This window comes from Lipotes vexillifer, unplaced genomic scaffold, assembly GCF_000442215.2.
Source record: "Lipotes vexillifer unplaced genomic scaffold, Lipotes_vexillifer_v1.1 scaffold528, whole genome shotgun sequence".
NCBI lineage: Eukaryota > Metazoa > Chordata > Mammalia > Artiodactyla > Lipotidae > Lipotes > Lipotes vexillifer.
In genome coordinates, this window is record NW_006794582.1 from 1,158,664 (window position 1) to 1,182,479 (window position 23,816).

At 38.6% G+C, this 23,816-nt stretch overlaps 1 protein-coding gene across 1 annotated transcript in view; it reads right to left on the reverse strand.

The window, feature by feature from the left end:
- Window positions 1-23,816, reverse strand: part of SLC26A8 (solute carrier family 26 member 8) — a 66,370-nt gene that overhangs the window by 39,067 nt on the left and 3,487 nt on the right. Inside the window, 3 exon segments of the mRNA XM_007467293.1 lie at window positions 8,699-8,880; window positions 10,728-10,844; window positions 21,902-22,041. Coding sequence (XP_007467355.1) covers window positions 8,699-8,880; window positions 10,728-10,844; window positions 21,902-22,041 — 439 coding nt within the window.

Here is a 23,816-nt window from a genome sequence, read left to right on the forward strand (position 1 = left end):
CCCTAATCAACTGAAATTGATGAGCTAAGGTAGGTCCTTGGTGTTGATTCAGAGGTCTCCTACAGACATAAGACCACACTCCTTTCTTCATGAGTTCATAAGCTTAAGTTCTTTCTCTAGAATCTACTGACCTTGTTGATGTGGGATTAACAGTGACAAAGTGATCAGAACAAGACCTTGCCTTTTCAAAGCCCTTTTCACTAGAAGCTTTGATAGCCCTCTTCATGAGAGGTTAATATCCCTGTGAGGAATGCAGCTTTTCGCAAAGGAAAATATTAAAACAAACTGGGTTCCAGCTTAAACTTTCTGGCCTTTGACGCTTATCTTTACGAAGAATGATTAAGCTGAATTTATGTCTTTAGGATTATACATAAATACATGTACGATACAGCATTTTACATGTACACATGCATATATATGTAAATATATTTTTTAAATGTTATGTAATAAACAAGCAAAGCATCTAAAAGGATAGATGCCAAACTATTAACAGAAGTTACCTTTGGGGAATGGGATTAAAAGTTTGGGGCAATATTTGTAATTTATACACTTTTTTATTATTTGAGATTTTTTTTTTTTTTTTGCAATATACATGTTCATCTTTTATAATAAAAAAAATTGTAAAATTATGGATAGAGGGTGAGCCCAAACCCTCTTAAGAGGGTAGGTTAAGAAAAATGACACAGCCCAATGAAGAAGATGGGGAAAGAAAAACAAAAGTCGTGAAGTCTTCTACTGTCACTGCTTCATCTTCCACTGCACTAGGAACTCTCAGAAAACAAACATGGAAGAATAAATCTATTAGCTTTAAAAGCTTTTTGTTTCAAAGCTTTCAGTTAGCTGGGCAGTTTGTCTCCCTTAATCTCCTGTCATTACTGCCCAATATGCTCCTTTACTCTAGTCAGGCCAAGCTGCTTCCTGTCATTAGTGTGACTGGCTGATTTTTACTTCTGTGCTTATGCCCAAACCCCTCTGCCATCTCTTTGCCAATCCATGTTTATCATCTCCTTCAAAAGCTCAATGAAACTTCTCTTCTTCAGGAGGTGTGGTGCAAACAGCATGATTCCTGGGGATGGAGAACTTGGCTTCAATGCTGGCTCTACCACTCACTGCCTGAGTGAGTTTGGGCAAGTTTATTAAACTCTCCGAACCTCAGTCTCCTCACCTATAGAATGAATAATACCCAACATGCAGTGTTTTGTATGGATTACACTACATAATTCAGGTAAAACACTTAGGTCAAATCTGAAAATAGTGACAGATGCAAATATGTACCATTCTTTCTTCATGCCATCCCTTCCTTCCACCTTGTAAATGGCAAATATCTATAATTAACCATAGAACTCTTCCTTACCCAGCTGTAATGTGGCATCAGAATCTGGTGTTAATGTAATTTTCTAGGCATCAATTGTCAGTCAGAACTGGTCTGTGGCATGAAACCTATCTGCCATCCTTATTGAAAACAAGTACAGATAGTTCCCAAATTACAATGGTTCTAACATTTTTTTCAACTTTACGATGGTGCAAAAGCATATGCATTCAGTAGAAACCGTACTTTGAATTTTGATTTTTTTTTTCTGGGCTAGCCATATGCTGTATAATACTCTGTCGTAATGCTGGGCAGTGGCAGTGAGCGACAGCCCCCAGTCAGCCAAACAATCATGAGGGTAAACAACTGATACACTTATAACTATTCTGTACTCAGACAGCCATTCTGTTTTTCACCTTTAGTATTCAACAAATTACATGAGATATTCAATACTTTATTATAAAATAGATAATGTGTTAGATGATTTTGCCCAAGTGTAGTCTAATGTAAGTGTTCTGAGCACGTTTAAGGTAGGCCAGGCTAAGCTATGATGTTTGGTAGGCTAGGTGTATTAAATGTATTTTCGACTTACAGTATTTTCAACTTACCATGGGTTTATCAGTATGTAACTCCATCATAAGCTGAGGAAGTTTTGTACTAAATGTTTGATGAATGAAGGAATGGCTCAATAAATGGTTGTTTCCTTCCCAGAAAACTCCATCCCAGCTAAAAGTTATTCCTTCACTTCATATTCTTTTATTTTTGGCCACACTGTGCATCATGTGGGATCTTAATTCCCCAACCAGAGATCGAACCCATGCCCTCTGCAGTTGAAGCGTGGACTCTTAACCACTGGACGGCCAGGGAAGTCCGCACTTCATATTCTTTTGACAACAAACTCTTCACTTTTATTAACACTAGCTTGCACTTTAAGATTATCTAGTGCACAGATTCTAGAGGTAGACAAACTGAGCCAGAATCCCAGTTTTGAATCGTACTGGTTATGTGACCTTGGGTAATTCACTTAACCTCTTTATACCTTTATTTCTTTAAAATAAGTACCAGAATAATACCTACCCTCATACAGGGGGGTGTTGTGAGGATCAAATGAGATAAAACATGTAAAGTGCTTTGAATATTGACAGCACACAGCAATAAATGTTAGATATTAGTATCTAGTTCAGACTTTTTTTTAATTTAAACTTTTTATTTAAAATAATTGTAGATTGACATGAAATTGTAAAAAAGCAACACACAGAGATTCAGTTTACCCAGTTACCCCAATGATAACATCTTGCACAACTATAGTATTGATACAATGCCACAATTAGGATACTGACATCAATACAACCAAGTTACAAAATAATTCCATCAGCACAAAGATCCCTTCTGTTGTCCTTTAATAGCCTCTTACCTCTCATCTCTACCTCCAATCTCCATCCTCTGACCTCTACCCATCTTTAATCCCTGGCGACAACTAATCTATTCTCCATTTCTATAATTTTGTCACTTCAAGAATTTTACATAAATGGAATCATCAGTATGCAAACTTTCCAATTTTACATAAATGGAATCATCAGTATGTAAACTTTCCAATTTCATTCATTTTGGCTCTTTATTATTTCCTTCCTTCTGCTTATTTTGGGTTTAATTTGCTCTTATTTTTCTAGGTTTTGAAGAGGGAGCTTTTATTATTAATTTGAGACATTTCTTTATTCTACTGTATGCATTTTAGTGCTATAAATTTCCTTTTCAGCACTGCTTTAGCTGTGTTCCAAAAATTTTGGTATGTTTTATTTTCATTTACTTCAAGGTATTTTTTTTTTAAGATTTAACTTTATTTATTTTTGGCTGCATTGGGTCTTTGTTGCTGTGTGCGGGCTTTCTCTAGTTGTGGCGAGTGGGGGCTATTCTTCACTGCGGTGCACGGGCTTCTCGTTGCGGTGGCTTTTCTTGTTATGGAGCATGGGCTCTAGGCGCGTGGGCTTCAGTAGTTGCAGCACATGGGCTCAGTAGTTGTGGCTCGCCAGCCCTAGAGCACAGGCTCAGTAGTTGTGGCACACGGGCTTAGCTGCTCCACGGCATGTGGGATCTTCCTGGACCAGGGATTGAACCCGTGTCCCCTGCAATGGCAGGCAGATTCTTACCCACTGTGCCACCAGGGAAGTCCCTACATCAATGTATTTTTTAAAAACTTCCCTTGAGATTTCCTACCTGACTTATGGATTATTTAGAAGTAGGCTGTTTAGTAGTATCCAGATATTTGGAGACTTTCCTGTTAACTTTTTGTTATTGAGTTCTAGTTTGATTCCACTGTGGTCAGAGGACATACTGTTTGATTTCAATTCTCTTAAATTTACTGAGGTTTTATAGCTCAGGATACAGTCTATCTTGCTGTATGTTCCATGGGTTGTTGAAAAGAATGTGTATTCTGCTGTTATTGGTGGGAGTATTCTGTAAATGTCTCAAATCCTATTGGTGTTGTTGATATTTTGAATTTTGTTGAAAATTGGGGTGTTGAAGTCTCCAACTGTAATTGTGGATTTGTCTATTTCTCCTTTCCAGTTATATCAGTTTTTGCTTCACATATTTTGTAGCTCTGTTGTTTGGTGCATACATATGTAGGATTGCTATGTCTCCTTGGTAGACTGATACTTTTATCATTATATAATGTCCCTTTCTACCTCTGATAATTTTCTTGGCTCTGAAGTCTACTTTATCTGATATTAATATAGTCAATCCTGCTTTCCTTTGATTAATATTTGCATGATCTATCTTTCCATTTTTTTACTTTCAACCTGTCTGTATTATTATATTTGATGTTTCTTGTAGACAGCATATTTCTAAATATGTCAGTCTCTAACTTTAATGTAAATGTCAATACGTTAGGGCTTAACTCTGCCATTTTTCTGTTGGTTTTCTCTGTTTTTCAACTCTTTATTTTTCCTGATTTCATTGGTTACTTGAATATTTTTTAGAATTTAATTTTGATTTATCTATAGTGTTTCTGAGTGTAACTCTTTGTATAGATTTTAAGTGGTTGTCCTAGGTATTACATTATATATGCATAACTTATCACAGTCTACCAGTGTAAACATTTTACCAGTTTGAGCAAATTATAGAAACTTTACCTCCCTTTATGTTTTTTATAAAAGAATTGTTTAAAATATTTCTTCCATATGCATTTTGAACCACATCAGTGTTATAATTTTGTTTCAACCATTGAACATAATTTAGAAAACCCAAGAAGCAAGGAAAACTACCATATTTATCCATATTTTTCCTTTTCCATTGTTCTTTCTTCCTTCTTGATGTTCCAAGATGCCTTCTTTTATCATTTCCTTTCTGTTTAGAGAACTTCCACTAGCCATTCTTTTAGGGTAGGTCTTGCTGGTGACAAATTCTCTTAGTTTTGCTTCATCTGAGAACATCTTGATATCTCCTTCATTCTTTTTTTAAAAATTTTAATTTATTTATTTTTGGCTGCAATGGGTCTTCCTTGCTGTGCACGGGCCTTCTCTAGTTGCGGCGAGCTGGGGCTACTCTGTTGCGGTGCACGAGCTTCTCATTGCGGTGGCTTCTCTTTGTTGTGGAGCATGGGCTCTAGACATGCAGGCTTCAGTAGTTGTGGCATGTGGCTCAGTAGTTGTGGCTCACGGGCTCCAGAGCACAGGCTCAGTAGTTGTGATGCATGGGCTTAGTTGCTCTGCAGCATGTGGGATCTTCCCAGACCAGGGCTCGAACCTGTGCCCTCTGTATTGGCAGGCGGATTCCTAACCACTGCACCACCAGGGAAATCCCTCTCCTTCATTCTTGAAGGATATTTTCACTGAGGCTGTGATTTTGGATTGACAGTTCTTTCAGCAAACAAAATCTATTGTGCAATTTCCTTCTGGTCTCCATGGTTTCTCACAAGAAATCTGCTGTCATTTAAATTATTTTCCTCCTGTAGGTGAAGGGTTTCTCTCACTGCTTTCAAGATTTTTTTTTCATTGTTTTTAGTTTTCAGAAGTTGACTATGGGGACTTCCCTGGTGGTGCAGTGGTAAGAATCCACCTGCCACTGCAGGGGACATGGGTTCAAGCCCTGGTCAGGGAAGATCCCACATGCCACGGAAAAACTGAGCCCATGCACCACAACTACTGAGCCTGCACTCTAGAGCTTGCAAGTCACAACTATTGAGCCCATGTGGCACAACTGCTGAGCCCACACATTGCAACTACTGAAGCCCACATGCCTAGAGCTCGTGCTCCGCAACAAGAGAAGCCACCGCAATGAGAAGCCCGTGCACCACAATGAAGAGTGGCCCCCACTCGCCACAACTAGAGAAAGCCTGAGCACAGCAACAAAGACCCAATGCAGCCAAAAACTAAAAAAAAAAAAAGAACATGATTTGTCTTGATGTGGATTTCTATGGATTTATCTTCTTTGGGTTTTTCCAAGCTTCTGAAATCCATAGGATTATATTTTTTGCCAAATTTGGGGAGTTTTCAGCTATTATTTCCTCAAATAATTCAGCCCCATCTTTTTTCTCCTCCCTTTCTGGGATGCTTATGACACAAATTTTAGAGCTTTTGTTATAGTCCCATTTGTCCCTGAGGCTCTGTTAATTTTTTTCCCGTCTATTCTCTCTCTGTTGTTCGGACTGGGTAATTTCTATTGTCTGTCTTCAGGTTCATTGATTTTTTCCTCTGTCTCCTCCATTTTGCTGTTGAGCCCATCCTTTGAATTTTTAATTTTGGTTACTGTATTTTTCAGCTCCAAAATTTTCATTTGGTTCTTCTTTACATCTTCTATTTACTTTTTAAGACTTTCTATTTTTTCACTTGTTTCAAGCATGTTCATAAGTGGTTGCTGAAGTGTTTTTAGGATGGCTGCTTTATAATTTATGCCAGATAATTCTGATATCTCTGTCATCTCAGTGCTGGCATCTTTTTCTTGTCTTTCTTCATTTAAGCTGAAATGTTCTCGGTTCTTGATATGACAAGTTATTTTCAGTTTAATAGTTGACATTTTGTGTACTATGCTATAAGACTCTGGATCTTATTTAAACCTTCTGTTTTAGCCAGCTTATTTTGATAAAGTGCTGGCAGGGGAAGGGGAAGGTGCCACCTTGTTACTGCCTGGTAAGGCAGAAGTCCAGGTTCTCCTCTCAAAATCCACTGACACTTGAGGCCATAGGGACTCTTCATTTTTGCTGGGAAGGGATGGAAGTTCTGGCTCCCCACTAGGCCTCCCATCCTGCTGGGAGAGACAGAAATGCCTTTATTTCTCCCTACATTGCCTCCATTGACACTGCTGAAGAGGGGGTTGTCATCATTAATGCTGCGTTGTGGTGAAAGACCTGACCCTTCACTAGGCTTTCTCTGACACACCCCAGCAAGGAGTAGGAAGGGTGTCTCATTACTGCCCAGTGGAGATGAAAGTCTTGACTCCCTATTTGGCCTTCTCTGACAATACCCCAGGTGGCTACCTCATTACAGCTGGGTGAGTGTGGAAGTCTGGGCTCCCTGCTTGGCCTTTGCTGCCATGAGTGGGGATGACACCACAGGTTTTTTGTTTTTTATTTATTTTTTGGTGTTTGTCTGGAGTAGAGCAGTTGTTGGGTAAAAGTTTTCAGTCTTGTTAGTCTTTCCTGGTCCTGTGACTATAAAGAGAAGACTTTTGTTGGGGCTTTTTTTTGGTCTGCCCATGTTGGCATTTTGGGTTTCTGGCTTCTTCAGCACCAAGTTTGAGATATATGAGGCAAAAAGGAAAACCCAAGGAACTCACCACTGTGTTGTTCCTTGGGTCTGAGCCAGTTTGTCTTCTTCTCTTCGCCTTCCAGAGTCATTTTATGTTTGTTTTGTATATAATTTTCCAAGGTTTTTAGTTGTTCTTAGCAGGAGGAATAGGCAAAAGTACATATATTCCATCTTCCTGTAAATGGAATATCTCCTCCTTTATTACATGAAAACAAATGACACTCAAACAAGGGGAAAGAACTTGCCAAGGCCACTTAGATAATTAATAGGTTGCTGACTTACTGCCTGTTATTTTGTCTTCTCCTACAAGATTGAATATTTTAAACACAGGTATTATATCTTTTTATTTTTATTTTTTTAAATAAATTTATTTATTTTTGGCTGCACTGGGTCTTCATTGCTGCTCCCGGGCTTTCTCTAGTTGCAGCAAGCGGGGGCTACTCTTCGTTGTGGTGCGTGGGCTTCTCATTGAAGTGGCTTCTCTTGTTGCAGAGCACGGGCTCTGGGCACGTGGGCTTCCGTAGTTGTGGCACGTGGGCTTCCATAGTTGTGGCATGTGGGCTCAGTAGTTGTGGCTCGCAGGCTCCAGAGCACAGGCTCAGCAGCTGTGGGCCCAGCTGCTCTGCGGCATGTGGGATCTTCCCGGACCAGGGCTCGAACCCACGTCCCCTGCATTGGCCGGCGGCCTCTCAATCACTGCGCCATCAGGGAAGCCCGGTATTATATCTTTTAAAAAAATTTTTTGGTCTCTATTAAAGTACCAATTTCATTTCTCTATACTTGGTAATTATAATTTATTAATGCTTACTATGTGACAGACTCTGGGCTGAATGCTTTGCATGCATTTTCTCAATCCTCACAAGAACTCTGCAATACAAATATTATTTTTCCCATTTTAAACATGAAGAAACTGAGGCCCACGAAGGTAAGATAACTTAAATAAGTCACATAGCTGGTAAGTGTCAGGGCTGGGGTCAGCCTACCATAATAGCCTGCCTTTGTAGGCTTCCAATAAGTCCTTGCCTAATAAAAGATGGCCCCAGGGGAAATCAGTGAAAATTAGCTATAGAGCAGGTTCGTTGAGAAGAAAGAGCTAAAACTGAAATATGTGACTTTAGTTCAGTGGGTGACACTTCAGATGGTAGACTCACAGAAGAAATTAAAAATATGCCCAAAATAAGGTTTGATATTTTAATAAGTCATTGATATTGCCCATTAGCTGAGTCCCATCATTGCAGAAAAAGGATGTCAGGTCTGACTAATGCTCACTAACCAAAAATATAGTATGTGATCCCATGAATGCTATTCTTCTTGAAAGAATAGAAAGAAATTTTTTAAAACGTGAAATCATGAGTAGAACTCTAGGCCACAGTCCCTGGGACCCTTCTTTAGTCTTAGGGCATCAGGGACTGATGAGAATATTGAGTATCTCATCCTAAACCAATGTGGTAGATTTCAGAGGAGGGAGAAGTTTCGTTACTGAGGAGACAGCCTATCCACAAGACCCATAAGTTTTTGAAAAATTAAATCACTTAAGTTCCAGATATATCACAATGGGTAACAGGAGCAATTAAAGGAAGGGGTCCATGTGCAGACCCTGTATTTATTTATTGCTTCTTCAGGGGTTCAGAGACTCAGGTCCTACCTGAATAATCCCAGTCAGCAACGTTGTGGATGCCACCACACTCAAGGATTTGTTATAGTTCTCAAAGAAGGAGAGGTTAGAAAAGTCATCCTTGATGAAAGTTCCCAGTATTAGGTGGCCACTGTTGAATGGGTACGTCCTCAGGACATTGATGGTCAGAGCACTCACAAGGAAGAATGTACCTATGAAAGAAAATGTTCAGGCAGAAGGTGAGGTTTTAAGTCCAGGTAAACTGACAGATATTGACAAAAGCAAGGCATGGCCTGATGTTTTGCCCTTGATCTGACACACTTTTCTTATTTGAAAGTGGCCACCAAGAAATAAGAAAGAGCAGGGAAAAGAACTCTGGCTCCATGTACTGTAACCAAGTCACAAGTTTTAGATCTTGGTGGTCTAGGTATTAACCTCTTTGCATCATGGGCATATGGAGTAGGATTAAAGAGAAATTGACTAGAAATGTATATCAGGCTCAGCCACTGTGCCTGTTCTTAGAAACGGTAAAAAATGAGATGGTGGTGAAAGGATCAGAAAACAAAGCTAATCAATAATAATAATAAGAAAAATAATACCTAACACTTATGAAGGATTTAATAGGTGCAAAATGACATGGAGCTAAACCTATTTCAAATATAATTTCATTTACTTCTACTATCAACATAAGGAAGGCAAAGGAAAATCTTACCTTTAAAGTACCTAACAGAAACAAAACTCTAGTAGCCCTTGTTATCAGTATTTGGAAATGATTGTAATGTGCTCTGGGAACTTGGAAAAATGGGAATAAAATAGTTCTCTTAGTGTTCAAATGTAAAATCAACACATAATAGATTTTAGTAAAGATATGGAATATTGTCCTTAAAAAAGGCAAAGGAGCACTCAACAGAATGGGATGGCAACTAGACTGAATATACAAACACACATGCAGAAAAACTGTGACAGTCAGAATGGTCACTGTTGGTTGCTTGGTCAGTTATACAGTGTGGAAGCTCAGAAAAAGGCACTTTACTGAGTGAATGTTGGCGATGCCCTTCTGAGACTCTCAGGGCATTTTGTGATTTGATTTCTGTATAGGTTCACCTAGGGGAAGTAATTGTGCTAATTATATGACCTTCAGCTAGTCTGGTCTCTGTAACAGTCATTTCCAATTATAAATTAGTAGATGGACTTTTGACTTAGGGAAGAAAAGTGCTTATCCTGTGGGTTTGAGTGCTTTGATTACTATGACAGCATTTTCTCAATGTAAATTAATAATCTGACATGATTATTGTTATTATTATTTTTTTATATAAATTTATTTTATTTATTTATTTATTTTTGGCCACATTGGGTCTTCGTTGCTGCATGCAGGCTTTCTCTGGTTGTGGTGAGCAAGGGCTACTCTTTGCTGCAGTGCACAGGCTTCTCATTGTGGTGGTTTCTTGTGTTGCGGAGCACAGGCTCTAGGCGCGTGGGCTTCAGTAGTTGTGGCACACAGGCTCAGTAGTTGTGGCTCGCGGGCTCTAGAGTGCAGGCTCGGTAGTTGTGGCACACGGACTTAGTTGCTCTGCGGCATGTGGGATCTTCCCGGACCAGGGCTCGAGCCCGTGTCTCCTGCAGCAGGCGGATTCCTAACCACTGCGCCACCAGGGAAGTCCTGACATGATTATTATAAATCAGGTCCACAGATTTTGGTTATTATGGGTACAGGTGAAAAGTGGATCCACTCTAGGAGTTTTGGCAAAATCATTTCTGGATCTTCCAGGTTGAGGATAGTCAGATTCCAACATGTGGTAATTTCACCAAGAAAAGTACCTCTTGTCTTATAATTCCTTTAATAGCTTGCTGGCCTGTTTGTCTGGTGGTGACATTAATAATATCACAAAAGAAGTGTTCAATTTCTAAAATCTGAACACTAACCCTATGGATAGAATATCCATCTCCTGCCTCCTTTCTTTCTACCTTAAACATAGCTTTAGCTTGGGTTCCTTAGCAATAAGTAAATGACTGAGATGGAGACTTCATCCACCTCCTGTGGTTCCGGCACTGAACTCACCAATGGACATTTGACGACATGATCCCCAAATTCCATAAATTATTGAAGCACAGAAAGCTGCATAAGAGACATTGAGAGGAGGAATCAGTTGCCTTGCCAGCAAACCAAACGTCAGGCCTGAAACGCAAGATACTTTAAGTAAGCAAAGGTAGCCTGGCTTTTAAAAGTCACCTGAAATAAAAACTGTAAAGAATATTTAAAATAAAAATGACCCATGTATACAGCTGACTATGGTGACAGAATCCCTTGGCATACAGCCCTTAATTAGTACTTTTTATTACCTCCTTTGATTTCTAACTTCTCTTCCTTTTTTTTTTTGCTGTATACAGGCCTCTCACTGCTGTGGCCTCTCCCGTTACGGAGCACAGGCTCCGGACATGCAGGCTCAGCGGCCACGACTCAGGGGCCCAGCCGCTCCGCGGCATGTGGGATCTTCCCGGACCGGGGCACGAACCTGTGTCCCCTGCATTGGCAGGCGGACTCTCAACCACTGTGCCACCAGGGAAGCCCTTCTCTTCCTATTTTACCACAAGTTTTTACACATCAATTCTAAACCATAGGCTTAAACACCTTTCACTGTGAGGCCTTCATGCAAATCATGGAAAGCAAACATCACAGCAATAAGACCTTTAATTCCAACAGCTCAGAAGAGCCCCATTCTTACCCCCAGTCTAGTACAAGAAGGCCCTAGGAATCCTCCAGGGCTGGAGAAAAAGCTGGAGAACAGGCAAGGATTGTCACACTTAACTGACGTGACTCCAAGTTGGTATGTGTTGTCTCTCTTCCATATGCCAACCACTCCAGTCTCTTCCTTCAGCTCCTTCTTCAATACTTACTTTCTTTTCTAAGAAGCACCATGAGAATTTGGAAATTTTGAGGCAAATGGATTAACATGCATGGTGTCATCCTTTGACATCTCAAGTCCACAGCTCCTGCCCTGAGGGACTCTCTTCAATTTACATCATACCAGTGTGCTCATCAGAAATCAGTTATGAGTCCAGTGAGCCAATTTATTGCCTTAAACGAGCAAGGCTTTTTTTAATGGAAAAGTTTAAACTTATTGAAAAATAGAGTATAATGAACCCCCAAGTACCCATCACGTACTTCAACGATGGTCAACTCATGGCCAATCTTGTTTCATCAATGCCCCCATTCCTCTCCCATACCATATTCTTTTGAGGCAAATCCAAAACACTAAATCATTTCATCTGTAGATATTTTCAGTATATATCTTTTTTAAAAACACCCTCTTTTGAGTACAATACCATCATCACACCTAAGAAATTATTAATGGTTCTTTAACATCATCAAATATCCAGTCAATGTTCAAATTTCCCTGATTTCTCATATATGGTTGTACTGGTAGACTACCTCTAAGATGATCTACAATGGCTAATTGGTATTCATGCCCTTTTTTGAGCTCCACCCCTAAAGCATGAAATAACTTACTTCTAATAAATAGGCTACAACAAAAATGATAAGATGTCACTTTTGAGATTAGGTTGCAAGAAGACTGTGGCTTCTGTCTTGGTTGCTCTCTGGCTCTCTCTTTCATTCAGGTCATCAGCTGCCAGAGTTAACTTCAAGGGTGTGTGACCTATATGCAATCACATAGTGCCCTGGGCTTAGAAAGCCTCCACACTTGGCTTAATGCTCTACTCTGACCATCTTGAAATTCTGGATAATTTCTGAACTAGGGACTCTGCATTTTCACCTTGCACTGGGCCCCACACATGGTCCTACCAGCAGCCATGTTGTGAGGACACTCAAGCAGCCCATGTAGAGGCTCACATGGCGAGAAACCCAGGCCTGCCAGCAAACACGGGTGAGCCTGGAAGCTGATCCTCCAGCCTCAGTAGAGCTTTGAGATAACTGACAACTTGACTGCCACCTCATGAGAGACCTTGAACCAGAGGTATGGTGGGTTTGGGGGTGATCTTTTAAAAAAGTCATTTGCTATTATATGTTGTGTTTTGTTTTGTTGATGTTGTTGTTGTTGTGCTTTCTTTTACAATCTTTGTGTTTATATCAAATTAGGTCCTCACATTAGTAGATATGTCTCTTGAGTCTTGTAATTTATAGGTTCCCCTTCCACATATTTTCCCTAAGCAAGCCTCAGTTGACTGCAAGTAACAGAAAACCTGATCAAATCAGCTTGAGCAAAAGAGAAGAATTTTTTTTGACTGCACCGCCCAGCTTGCGGGATCTTAGTTCCTCAACCCAGGCTTGACCCCAGGCCCTGGCAGTGAAAGCACTGAGTCCTAACCACTGGACCACCAAGGAATTCCCAAAATAGGAAATTTATTAAAAGAGGACAAAGGTCAGTTGGGCCTCATCAGAGACTGGAAACAGAACTAAAAAGCCATCAGGATCCAGGCAGCTATTTCCCCATTCTCTTTGTCTCCAGGCTTACATAGTCTCCTGTCTTTGTTTCCAGTTTGGGGGCCATTATGAACAATACTGCTATGACTATTCTTGTACATGATTCCAGGTGCACAGATGTATAAATTCCTCAAGATGATACACCCTGAAGCATAACTGCTGGGGCATTTACCAGAATATGCCAAACTGTTTTCCAAATGGTTGTACAATTTACATTCCCACCAACACCGTATGACAATTCCCATTATCTACATCTGTATTAGCACATGATACTGTCAGAATTTTTATTTTAGTGTGTATGAGTTAGTTAATTTCCACTTCTACTTCATTGATTACCAATAATGTTGATCAGTTTTACTTAGCAGTTCCTTACAGATATGTAGGAATATATATATTATAGATTTAAGTCCTTTGTTGGGTATTCCATGGTTTGCTTTTCAACCTTCATCATGTCTTTGAATAAACAGAAGTTCTTAACTTTTATTTAATTCAACTTAACAGTCATTTCCTTTTAGGCTAGTGCTTTTTGTGTCTTGTTTAAGAAACATTTTCTACCTCACGAACATGAAGATATTCTCCTATATTATTCCAAAAACATCTTTATAGTTTTATCTTTCATATTTGGGTCTTTAATCTAAAAGGAATAGATTTTTGTGTATGCTGTGAGGTAGAGGTCTACAAATTGATTTTTTTCATATAAGTATTCAATTGTTTCACATCATTTTTTAAAAGTCTGTTTCTACAGTGACACATCTGATACAAACCATGCAACATATAAATGTGTGACCCTTTTCTGTTCCACTGGCCTAATTGTCTAAGTCTGTAATACTACACTGTTTTGTTTGTTTTGTTTTTATATAAATTTATTTATTTTTGTCTGTGTTGGGTCTTCATTGCAGCATGCAGGCTTTCTCTAGTTGTGGCGAGCAGGGGCTACTCTGTTGTGCTGCGCGGACTTCTCATTGAGGTGGCTTCTCTTGTTGCAGAGCACAGGCTCTAGGCACGCAGGCTTCAGTAGTCATGGCACGCGGGCTCAGTAGTTGTGACTCACGGGCTCTAGAGTGCAGGCTCAGTAGTTGTGGCGCACGGGCTTAGCTTCTCTGTGGCATGTGGGATCTTCCCGGACCAGGGCTCGAACCCGTGTCCCCTACATTGGTAGGCGGATTCTTAACCACTGCGCCACCAGGGAAGTCCACCACACTGTTTAATTACTGTTTTTAGTAATTAGTCTAGTAATAGTTTTGTAATAAATTTAGCAATCCCCATTTTTATTGTGAAATATATAAATAGAAAGTTCATTAAAATAGATGTTGAGCTTAATAAATATTTATAAAACAAACACCCATGTTATCCCCACCCAGATCTTTAATCACAACTCCATCCCTCCCCACAGAGGTATTCATTATTTTGACTTTTGTGATAATAATTTCTTTGCTTTTCTTTATAGTTTTACCACTGGTATACATATCCCTACAACAGTGTAGTTTAGTTTGTCCACTTTTGAACTTTATATTAATGGAATTACACTGTATACAATTTTTATTTCTGCTTATTTTTCTTATTATTATGTATATAAGCATCTTCCATGTTGCTGTGAGTTGCTTGAGAGTGCTCATTTTCCTTCTGTGTATTCCGATATATGTATATATGAATGCTTATTTATTCTTTCTACTTTTGATGGACATTATCTTAAACATTATAACTTTATATTCAGTCTAGATAGCTGGAGGAGCAAATCCTCCCATGTTGCTCTTCAAAATAATTTGCCTATTCTGGGAAAATGCTATCTTTCAATTAATTTAGGCCCTTATTAATATTTCTCAATAAAGTTGCATATTTTCTCTATAGAGGTCTTGCACATCATTTCTTAGTTTCATTACAATTTACTTCATATTTACTATGCTTTGGTAAATGGTATTTAAAATTGTTTTTTCACTGTCTGTTTCCTGCAGGTATAAAGGAATGTAATTGATTTTTATTTACTCATCTTATATCCAGCAACTTTGATAAAATCTTATTAATTCTATTAATTTATCTGTAGATTCTTTTGAATTTTCTACATTAAAAAACACATCTCTATGGGCTTCCGTGGTGGCGCAGTGGTTGAGAGTCCGCCTGCCGATGCAGGGGACACGGGTTCGTGCCCCGGTCCGTGAGGATCCCACATGCCGTGGAGCGGCTGGGCCCGTGAGCCATGGCCGCTGAGCCTGCGCGTCCGGAGCCTGTGCTCGGCAACGGGAGAGACCACAGCAGTGAGAGGTCCGCATACCGCAAAAAAAAAACAAACCTATGAATGAAGTTTTATTTCTTGCTTTGCAATTCTTTACCCTTATATTTTTTTCCCTTGCTTTAATACACTGCCTGTGAATCCCAGTATAATATCGAATAGCCCTATTTACTCTTTTTTTTTTTTTGGCTGCATTGGGTCTTTGTTGCTTCACGCAGGCTTTCTCTAGTTGCGGTGAGCAGGGACTACTCTTCGTTGTGGTGCATGGGCTTCTCATTGCAGTGGCTTCTCTTGTTGCAGAGCACAGAGTCTAGGCGCACGGGCTTCAGTAGTTGTGGCATGCGGGCTCAGTAGTTGTGGCTCACGGGCTCTGGAGTGCACGCTCAGTAGTTATGGCACACATGCTAGTTGCTCCACATCATGTGGGATCTTCTCGGACCAGGGCTCAAACCCGTGTCCCCTGCATTGGCAGGCAGATTCGTAACCACTGCACCACCAGGGAAGTCCCTGAATAGCCCTATTTACTCTTGATAAGCAACATGTAGCATGAGGATAAAGTCCTTTGAAATGTAGGGTTTCAAATAATTCACCAATGCAGGGAAGGTAAGAGAATTACTTGGTAACGGCCTGAGAACTAAGTGGTCTAAGTCTCAATTAAGCTTAGACCATGGAGAAACAGAGAGAAACCAAGTCTCCAGACTTTCCAAAACCTTAAAAGATTTTAAAATTTTGAACTAATTTTAGACTTATAGAAAAGCTACTAAAATAATAGAGCATTTCCATATATACCTTACCTATATTCCTCTAATGTTAACATTGTACATAATCATAGTATAATTATTGGGATCAGGAAATTAACATTAGAAATTTAACTAAATGCTTTACTTGAATTTCAACAGTTTTTCCCCTAATTTCCTTTTTCTGTTCCAGGATTCTATCCACAGTTCCCTACTCCATTTAGTTGTTATTTCTCCTTAGTCCTAAAATCTGTTATAGTTCCTCAGTCTTTAATTGTCTTTCTTGACTTTGACACTTTGGAAGAGTATTAATAGATGAGCTATTTTGCCAAATGCCCCTAGTTTGGGGTTGCTTAGGTTCCTTATGATCATACTAAGGTTATACATTTTTGATGTGCATACTACAGAAATGGTATTGTGTCCTTTTTAGTGCATCATATCACAAGATTTGTGATCTCCGTATGTCTTACTATTGGTGGTGATAGCATTGATCACTTGTTTAAGGTAGTTTCTCCCAGGTTCTCTACTGTAAATTAGTGGAGTAGTTGATAAATATCTTGAGGAAGATACTTTGAAACTATGCAAATCCTGTTACATAGATTGCAAACTTTTACCCACTAATTTTAACCTCTGTTAGTGGATTTTATCTCCAATAAGTATTACTGTAGTTTTTCACTAATGGTGATTTTCTATTTTCTTTCACATTTGTAAATTGGGATTCTACTGTAAGGAAGAGCCAGCACCTTTTTAATAAGGTTTTCATCATGCAGTATTTTTGTTTCATCTGAAGAAAATTATTAAGTCGTCAGGTCCTACCTGTTTAAATATAAGTAAAACTTTTGAATTATTTACACTACAAATTATTTCATTATTCACACTACTTAAAATAACACACATTCCCTTAGTCAGTCAGCAAGAGTTGCTTGTATTCATTCATTCACACAGTTACGTAATCATTATTCAACAAATATCTTGAGTACCTACTATGTGCCAAATACTGTGCTGGATGCTAGGTATACTTATACATCCTAATGTCATTCTTATTTTGGTACGAAATCATACTGATGACTTGGAAATTTAGCAAAGAAATGTCCTCAAACTTTGACCATAAATGAAGGATGTTTGATAAGTGGGTGTCAGTAGGGGACTCACAGGCAAAGCATCAGTGCCAAGAGTTCAGGTCTCTCATTTCAGCACCACACAAATGCTCTAGAGACTTTCTGATACTTTCCTGGAAGTGAATATACTCATACAAATGATTCATTTGGTTTGTATCTGCCATATGAAAAATTTAAAAGGTACTCCTTTATTCTGGGAATACAAGGCTAGTTCAATATTTTAAAATCAATTCATGTAATCCAGTCTAAAGGGAAAACTTTGACAAAATACAACATTCACTTATAAAAATTCTCAGCAAACTAGAAAAGATACAAACTTTCTCCACCTAATAAAGGGCACCTACAAAAACCCTACAGCTAACATCATACTTAATGTTGAACGATTGAATGCTTTTCCCCTGAGATCAGGAACAAAGCAAAAATGTCTATTCTCACCACTCTTATTTAACATATACTGGAAGTCTTAGCTAGTACAATAAGCAAGAAAAAGTTATAAAACCCATTCATATTAGAAGGAAGAAAACATAACTGTCTCTACTCACAGATGATATGACTATCAATGTAGTGAGTCCCAGGGAATCTACAAAAGATTCTTAGAACTAATAAGTGAGTTGCAGGATACAAGGTAAACACACAAAATTCAATTGTATTTCTATATGCAAACAATGCACAACTGGAAACCAAAAATGTTTTTAATTACCATATACAATATCTCTTCCAAAATGAAATACTTAGATATAAATCTAACAAAATATATACAGAATCTGTATGCTGAAAACTACACATGCTGATGAAAGAAATTAAAGCAACACCTAAATAAATGAAGAGACATACTGTGATCATGGAGTGGAAACTCAACATAATAAGATATCAATTCTCCTCAAAGTAAACTATGAATTTAATCAATGGCTATCAAAATCTCAGAACGATTTTTTGTAGATATTGACAAGCTGATTCTAAAATTTGTATGAAAGAATAGTTAAAACAATTTCGAAAAAGAACAAAATTGGAGGAATCACACTACCCAATTTTAAGACTCACTAAAAAGATACAATAATTGACACATGATATTGGGAAAGGGGTAAACATATACATCAATGAAAGAGAATAGAGTCCAGAAATAGTCCCACAAAAATATGGCTATTTGATCTCTGACAAAAGTTCAAAAACAATTCATTGGAGAATAATCTTCTTTAAAAATGCAGCAAAAAATACACCTTGACCTAAACTTCACAACTTATTTAAAGGTTAATTCAAAATGGATCAGTTCTAAAAGTAAAGCATAAAATGTAAGACTTTTAGAAGAAAACATAGGAGAAAATCTTTGTGACCTGATGGTTAAGTGAAGAGTTTTTATATATGATAAGAAAAGTACAGTTCATAAAAGGGAAAAAAAAATTGACAAATTGGACTTTATCAAAATTAAAACCTTTTGCTCTGCCAGAGATACTGTCAAGAGAATGAAGACATAAGCTACAGACTGAGAGAAAATATTTGAAAATCACATATCTGACAAAGGACTTGTACTCAGAATATAAAAAGAATTATCAAAAATTAACAATAAGACTGGGCTTCCCTGGTGGCGCAGTGGTTGAGAGTCCGCCTGCCGATGCAGGGGACGCGGGTTCATGCCCCAGTCCAGGAAGATCCCACATGCCGCGGAGCAGCTGGGCTCGTGAGCCATGGCCGCTAAGCCTGTGCGCCCGAAGCCTGTGCTCCACAACGGGAGAGGCCACAACAGTAAGAGGCCCGCATACCGCAAAAAAAACAGCAAAAAAATTAACAATAAGAAAAAAATTCCAATTAAAAAATGGGCAAAAAACTTGAGCAGGCACTTTGCCAAAGGGGATCAAAGGACAGCAAATAAAAACATGAAAAGATGTTCAACTTCATTAACCATTAGGGAAATGCAAATTAAAAACACAATGAGATACCACTACATATCTCTTAGAATGGCTAAAATAACAGAAACCAAAAAGTAGACCTCATCAAAGTTAGTAATTTTGCTCTGTAAATACTCTGTTAAGAGAATTAGAAGGAAAGTTACAGACTGGGAGAACATATTTGCCAAACATAAAAGACAAAGGACTAGTACCTATTATATATAAATAACTCTCAAAACTCAAAAGTAAAAATGCAAACAGTCCAGTTAGGATATGAGCAAAAGACAAGAAGAGCCATTTCGTTAAAATGTATAGATGGAGAATTAGCATATGAAACGATATTAAACATCATTAACCATTAGGGAAATGCAAACTGAAACCACAATGAGATCTCACTACACACCTATCAGAATGGCTAAAGTAAAAACTAGTGACTACACCAAATGGTAGTGAGGATGAAGAGCAACGGTATCACTCATACATTGACAATAGGAATGTAAAATGATACAACCACTCTAGAAAATAGCTTGGCAGTTTCTTAGAAAACTAAACATGCCAACTACTATACAATCCAACAATTGCACTCCTGGACATTTATCCCAGAGAAATGAAGACTATGTTCACTAACCTACATACAGATGTTCATAATAGTTATATTTGTAATAGCCAAAAACTACAAATAATCCAGATGTCTTTCAAGGGTGAAATTTTAAGCAAACTGTGGTATATCCATACCATGGAATACTACTCAGGAATAAAAAGGAATAAGCTATTGATATACACAACAACCTAGATGAATCTCCAGAGAATTATGATGAGTGAAAAAAGCCAATACCAAATGGTTACACACTGTATGACTCCATTTATGTAACTTTCTTGAAATGATAACATTATAGAAATGAAGAAAAGATTAGTGATTGCTAGGGATTAAGGAGGGGATGGGGGCAGAGAGCAAGTGGGGGTGACTATAAAAGGGCAATATGAGGGATCCTTGTGGTGGTATAAATGTTCTGTATCTTGACTGCATCAATGTTAACATCCTGATTGCGAGACTGATCTATAGTTTTGCAAGATTTACTACTGACGAAAGTGGGTAAGGGATACAAGGGACTTCTCTGTGGTTTCTTACAAATTCATGTGAATCTATAGTTAACTCAAAATAGAAAGCTTAATTTAAAAATACTGAAATATCAAGTGTTGACAAGGGTGTGGAGGAACTAGAATTCTCATACATTGCTGGTGGAAATGTAAAATGGTAGGTACAGCCACTCTGGAAAAACAGTGTGGCAGTTTCTTACAAAGTTAAACATACACTTCCCATATAACCAACAATATCACTCCTGGGTTATTTACCTTAGAGAAACGAAAAATATTTTCAAACGAAAACCTGTGCATGAATGTTCACAGCAACTCTGTGATGGCCCAAAACTGGAAACAAAATGTTCATCAATAAGTGAATGGACAAAAAACTGTGATATAGCCATATAATGGAATATTGTTCTGCAATAAAAAGGAATAAACTATCAATGCACATAACAGTTTGCATTAATTTCAAAGGCATAAAGCTGAATTAAAGAAGCCACCCTTCAGAAGTTACATACTGTATGAGTCCATTTACATGACATTCTCAAAAAGACAGAACTATGGTGTTGGAGAAGAGATCTGTGGTTGCCGGGGGTTAGAAGTTAGTGGAGGATGTGACTAAAAAGTGATGGCACAAGAGAGTTTTGGGGCTGATGCAACTGTTACGTAACTTGACCGTGGCGTGGTTATACAACCCTATACCTGTGTTTAAATTAATAGAACTGTATGAAAGAAGTAAATTTTACTGTATGATAATTAATTAATTATTTTAAAGGGATCCTTTTTCTCCAACTAACAGCCCTATGCCAGAGTTGGATTTCAGCTACCACTGGCCCCTTTGGTTGGCTTCATTTGTGCTTTACAATCACAAGTTTCAACACTGCTTGGTTTGCCCCAGAAGAATAGAGAAACAGAGGTGTTTAAAGACTACGTAGGGAATTGTGAAGTACTCTGAGTAACGGATTAACACAAAATCCTTTCTCTTTCTCTGATAAAGTTGACCTTGGGTTAACCTTCTAGCTCTGTTTCTTTGGAAACCTGATAATGGTGGAATGTCAGCTGTGTTACCAGCCAACATTAGTTATGGTAAAAGGAGCGTGATTAGTAATATTCTATCTGGACCAAGGGGACTATGAATTAAAGATTAATATCTTGTGGGAAGCCTTAGTTTTGAGCTTCTCAGAGCACAATGACTCTTGTAACTGGGCATGTCGCTGTGGGACCCATGGAGGCATCAGTTATGGGAATTACAAGAGATGTTGGTTTCTATTTGGGAAATGAGGCTTCTAAAGCCCAGATAGCTCCTGTACCTATCTGTGTGATCTTGTTGTGTTATATCTGAACTGCCATTTGCACGACCAAAGAATAGCCCCTGAACTGCTGTGTGTGTAACTTGCTGAAGGGAAGCTAGCATGCTGTGTTTCCTATCCTTCACCTTTTTAAGTAAAACCAATGCCAAGTGAGATCTATTGGAGTGAGTATAAAATGACTAGTTGAGCAAAAAATGACCATGGCAGGCATTACAAATACTCTAGTAAGTATCAGGGGTCTAAACTAAACTGAGACTTTTGGAACTACCCTAGAAGAGTTAGAAATTTGGCAGGTAAGGAAACGAATGGTAATGATGTGAATGGAATTCACATTTTTTTTTCTATTCATCTAGCACAAGTAATTTGTTTACCCTGGGCAAGTGACCAGGTCTGGTGTATTGTCTGTGGGTGAAAAACCTTTGTATCTTTCTTACCTTGGGGAACTTGCACAAGGCCAACACTTATCCCAGCAAGTAAGTCTCCAAGAAGCCAATCCTTGAATCGATAAAAACACATCCACTCTAGGAAGGGAAAGATTGTAAGCATGCATCTTCGAAACTTGTGCCATGAGCAGCTGTGAGAAAGAACAGAGACTTGATTAAGTTTTCCAAAGAAAAAGCCCACATGGCCAAGAAAAGGCATAGTGAGTACCTTCTTCTTCCCATACAACAGAGTTTCTTTCAACACTACTGATATTTGGACATATTGGACTGGATAAGTCTTTGTTGTGAGGCTGTCCTGTGCACTGTAGGATGTTTAGCAGCATCTCCGATCTCTACCCATTAGATGCCAGTAGCATCCTCTCCCCTAGTCATGACAATGAAAAATGTCTCCAGACACTGCTAAATGTTCCCTGGGGGACAGTATCAACTTCAGCTGAAAACCAGTACCATATGTATGACAAGAACTAGGCCTTGTAAGTCCAGCATACGAATCAGGCCTGTGGTTTTACAGAATGTTTGAAAAGAATTCAACCTACCAAAATTTTCCAGTAGAAAAATGGACTGTTATGGCTTTCTCTTGGTAAGGACAGTTTTATGAGATGTGCTATTGGTGGGTGGCAGAGAATTAACACATTCACATCATTCCTGTATACTAAAATTTTTACCAAGCATTAACTCTACATGGCTTTGACCTGTAATATGCAGAAATTTACAGAAAATATAGAATATGGAGTCTTGTGCTTATGGCATTAGCCATGGAAAGAAAAGGGAATAAAATAAGGCCTTATTATCTTTTAACCCAGTGGATAATGACCAGAAGCAATTTTGTTCCCTAAGGGACATCTGGTAATGTCTGGAGACATTTTTGATTGTCACGACTCGCATCTAGTGGGTAGAGGCCAGGGATGCCACCAAACATCCTACAATGCACAGGACAGCCCTCCACAAGAAATGATTTCATGGTCCAAAATGTCAACAGTACTGAGATTGAGAAAACCTACTTTAACTTTTAGATCATCAAAACAGCAGAATCACTGTAAACCAATCAATCAATCTGTTAATTAATTAATCCATTAGTAAAGCTAATATGGTTTTAAATTGCTTTTTGCTATTTATATCTCATTATGGGCTGAAAACAAAGAGTATGGAGATTTTTCATGTATGAGCTATCTCTGAATAATTGCGATTTGACTGTAGCAACAAATATAACTTCAGTGTATGCAAGGCTAAAATGTGTGCTCAGAAAAGAAGTAATTTCAATATGCTTGACTCTAACAACTATGGGCATTACAGTCCCTAAGGTAATTAAGGCCAAAGAAGTGTAAATGTCTTTGCCAAGGTCACAGTAACAAGTGTGGGCAGAACTGGGCCTAGAATCCAGATTTCATGATTTTTAGTTCAGTGTTCTATCCAGTCTATTACCATCACAGTTCCTATCGACAGCTGTTGAATTCTGCTCAGGAGCCAGAAGCAAGGCCATAGGTTTAGAAAGAAAAACACATTGCTATTTTTATGAGAATCCCTGGGTGTGGAGAGTGTGCTGTCTCCAATTATGGCCCTCTATGGGGGCGAATACAGCATGGCATTGGGATAATTTGTTTCTGCGTCTGGTCCAGTGTCCCTTCCTCTCCATGTGCCACCCTGGAAGACCAGCGACCCTAGGGAGAGTCATCAAAGCTCTTTAGCATGGCAAAAAAATAAAATGGACATGGAATAATGAGGACCTAAGACTGACAGGGATCAAGGAAGGAGTTAGAGGAACAGAAACTGAAGCTGGTGGTGGAAGAGTTATAAGCACTTTGACATGAATCTGGATCCTAGTTAAAGCATCTTAAAAGTGAGGAATGTAAGAGTTGATGTGAAAGCACAGGGGAGATTTTTTTTTTTTTTTTTTTTTTTTTTTGGG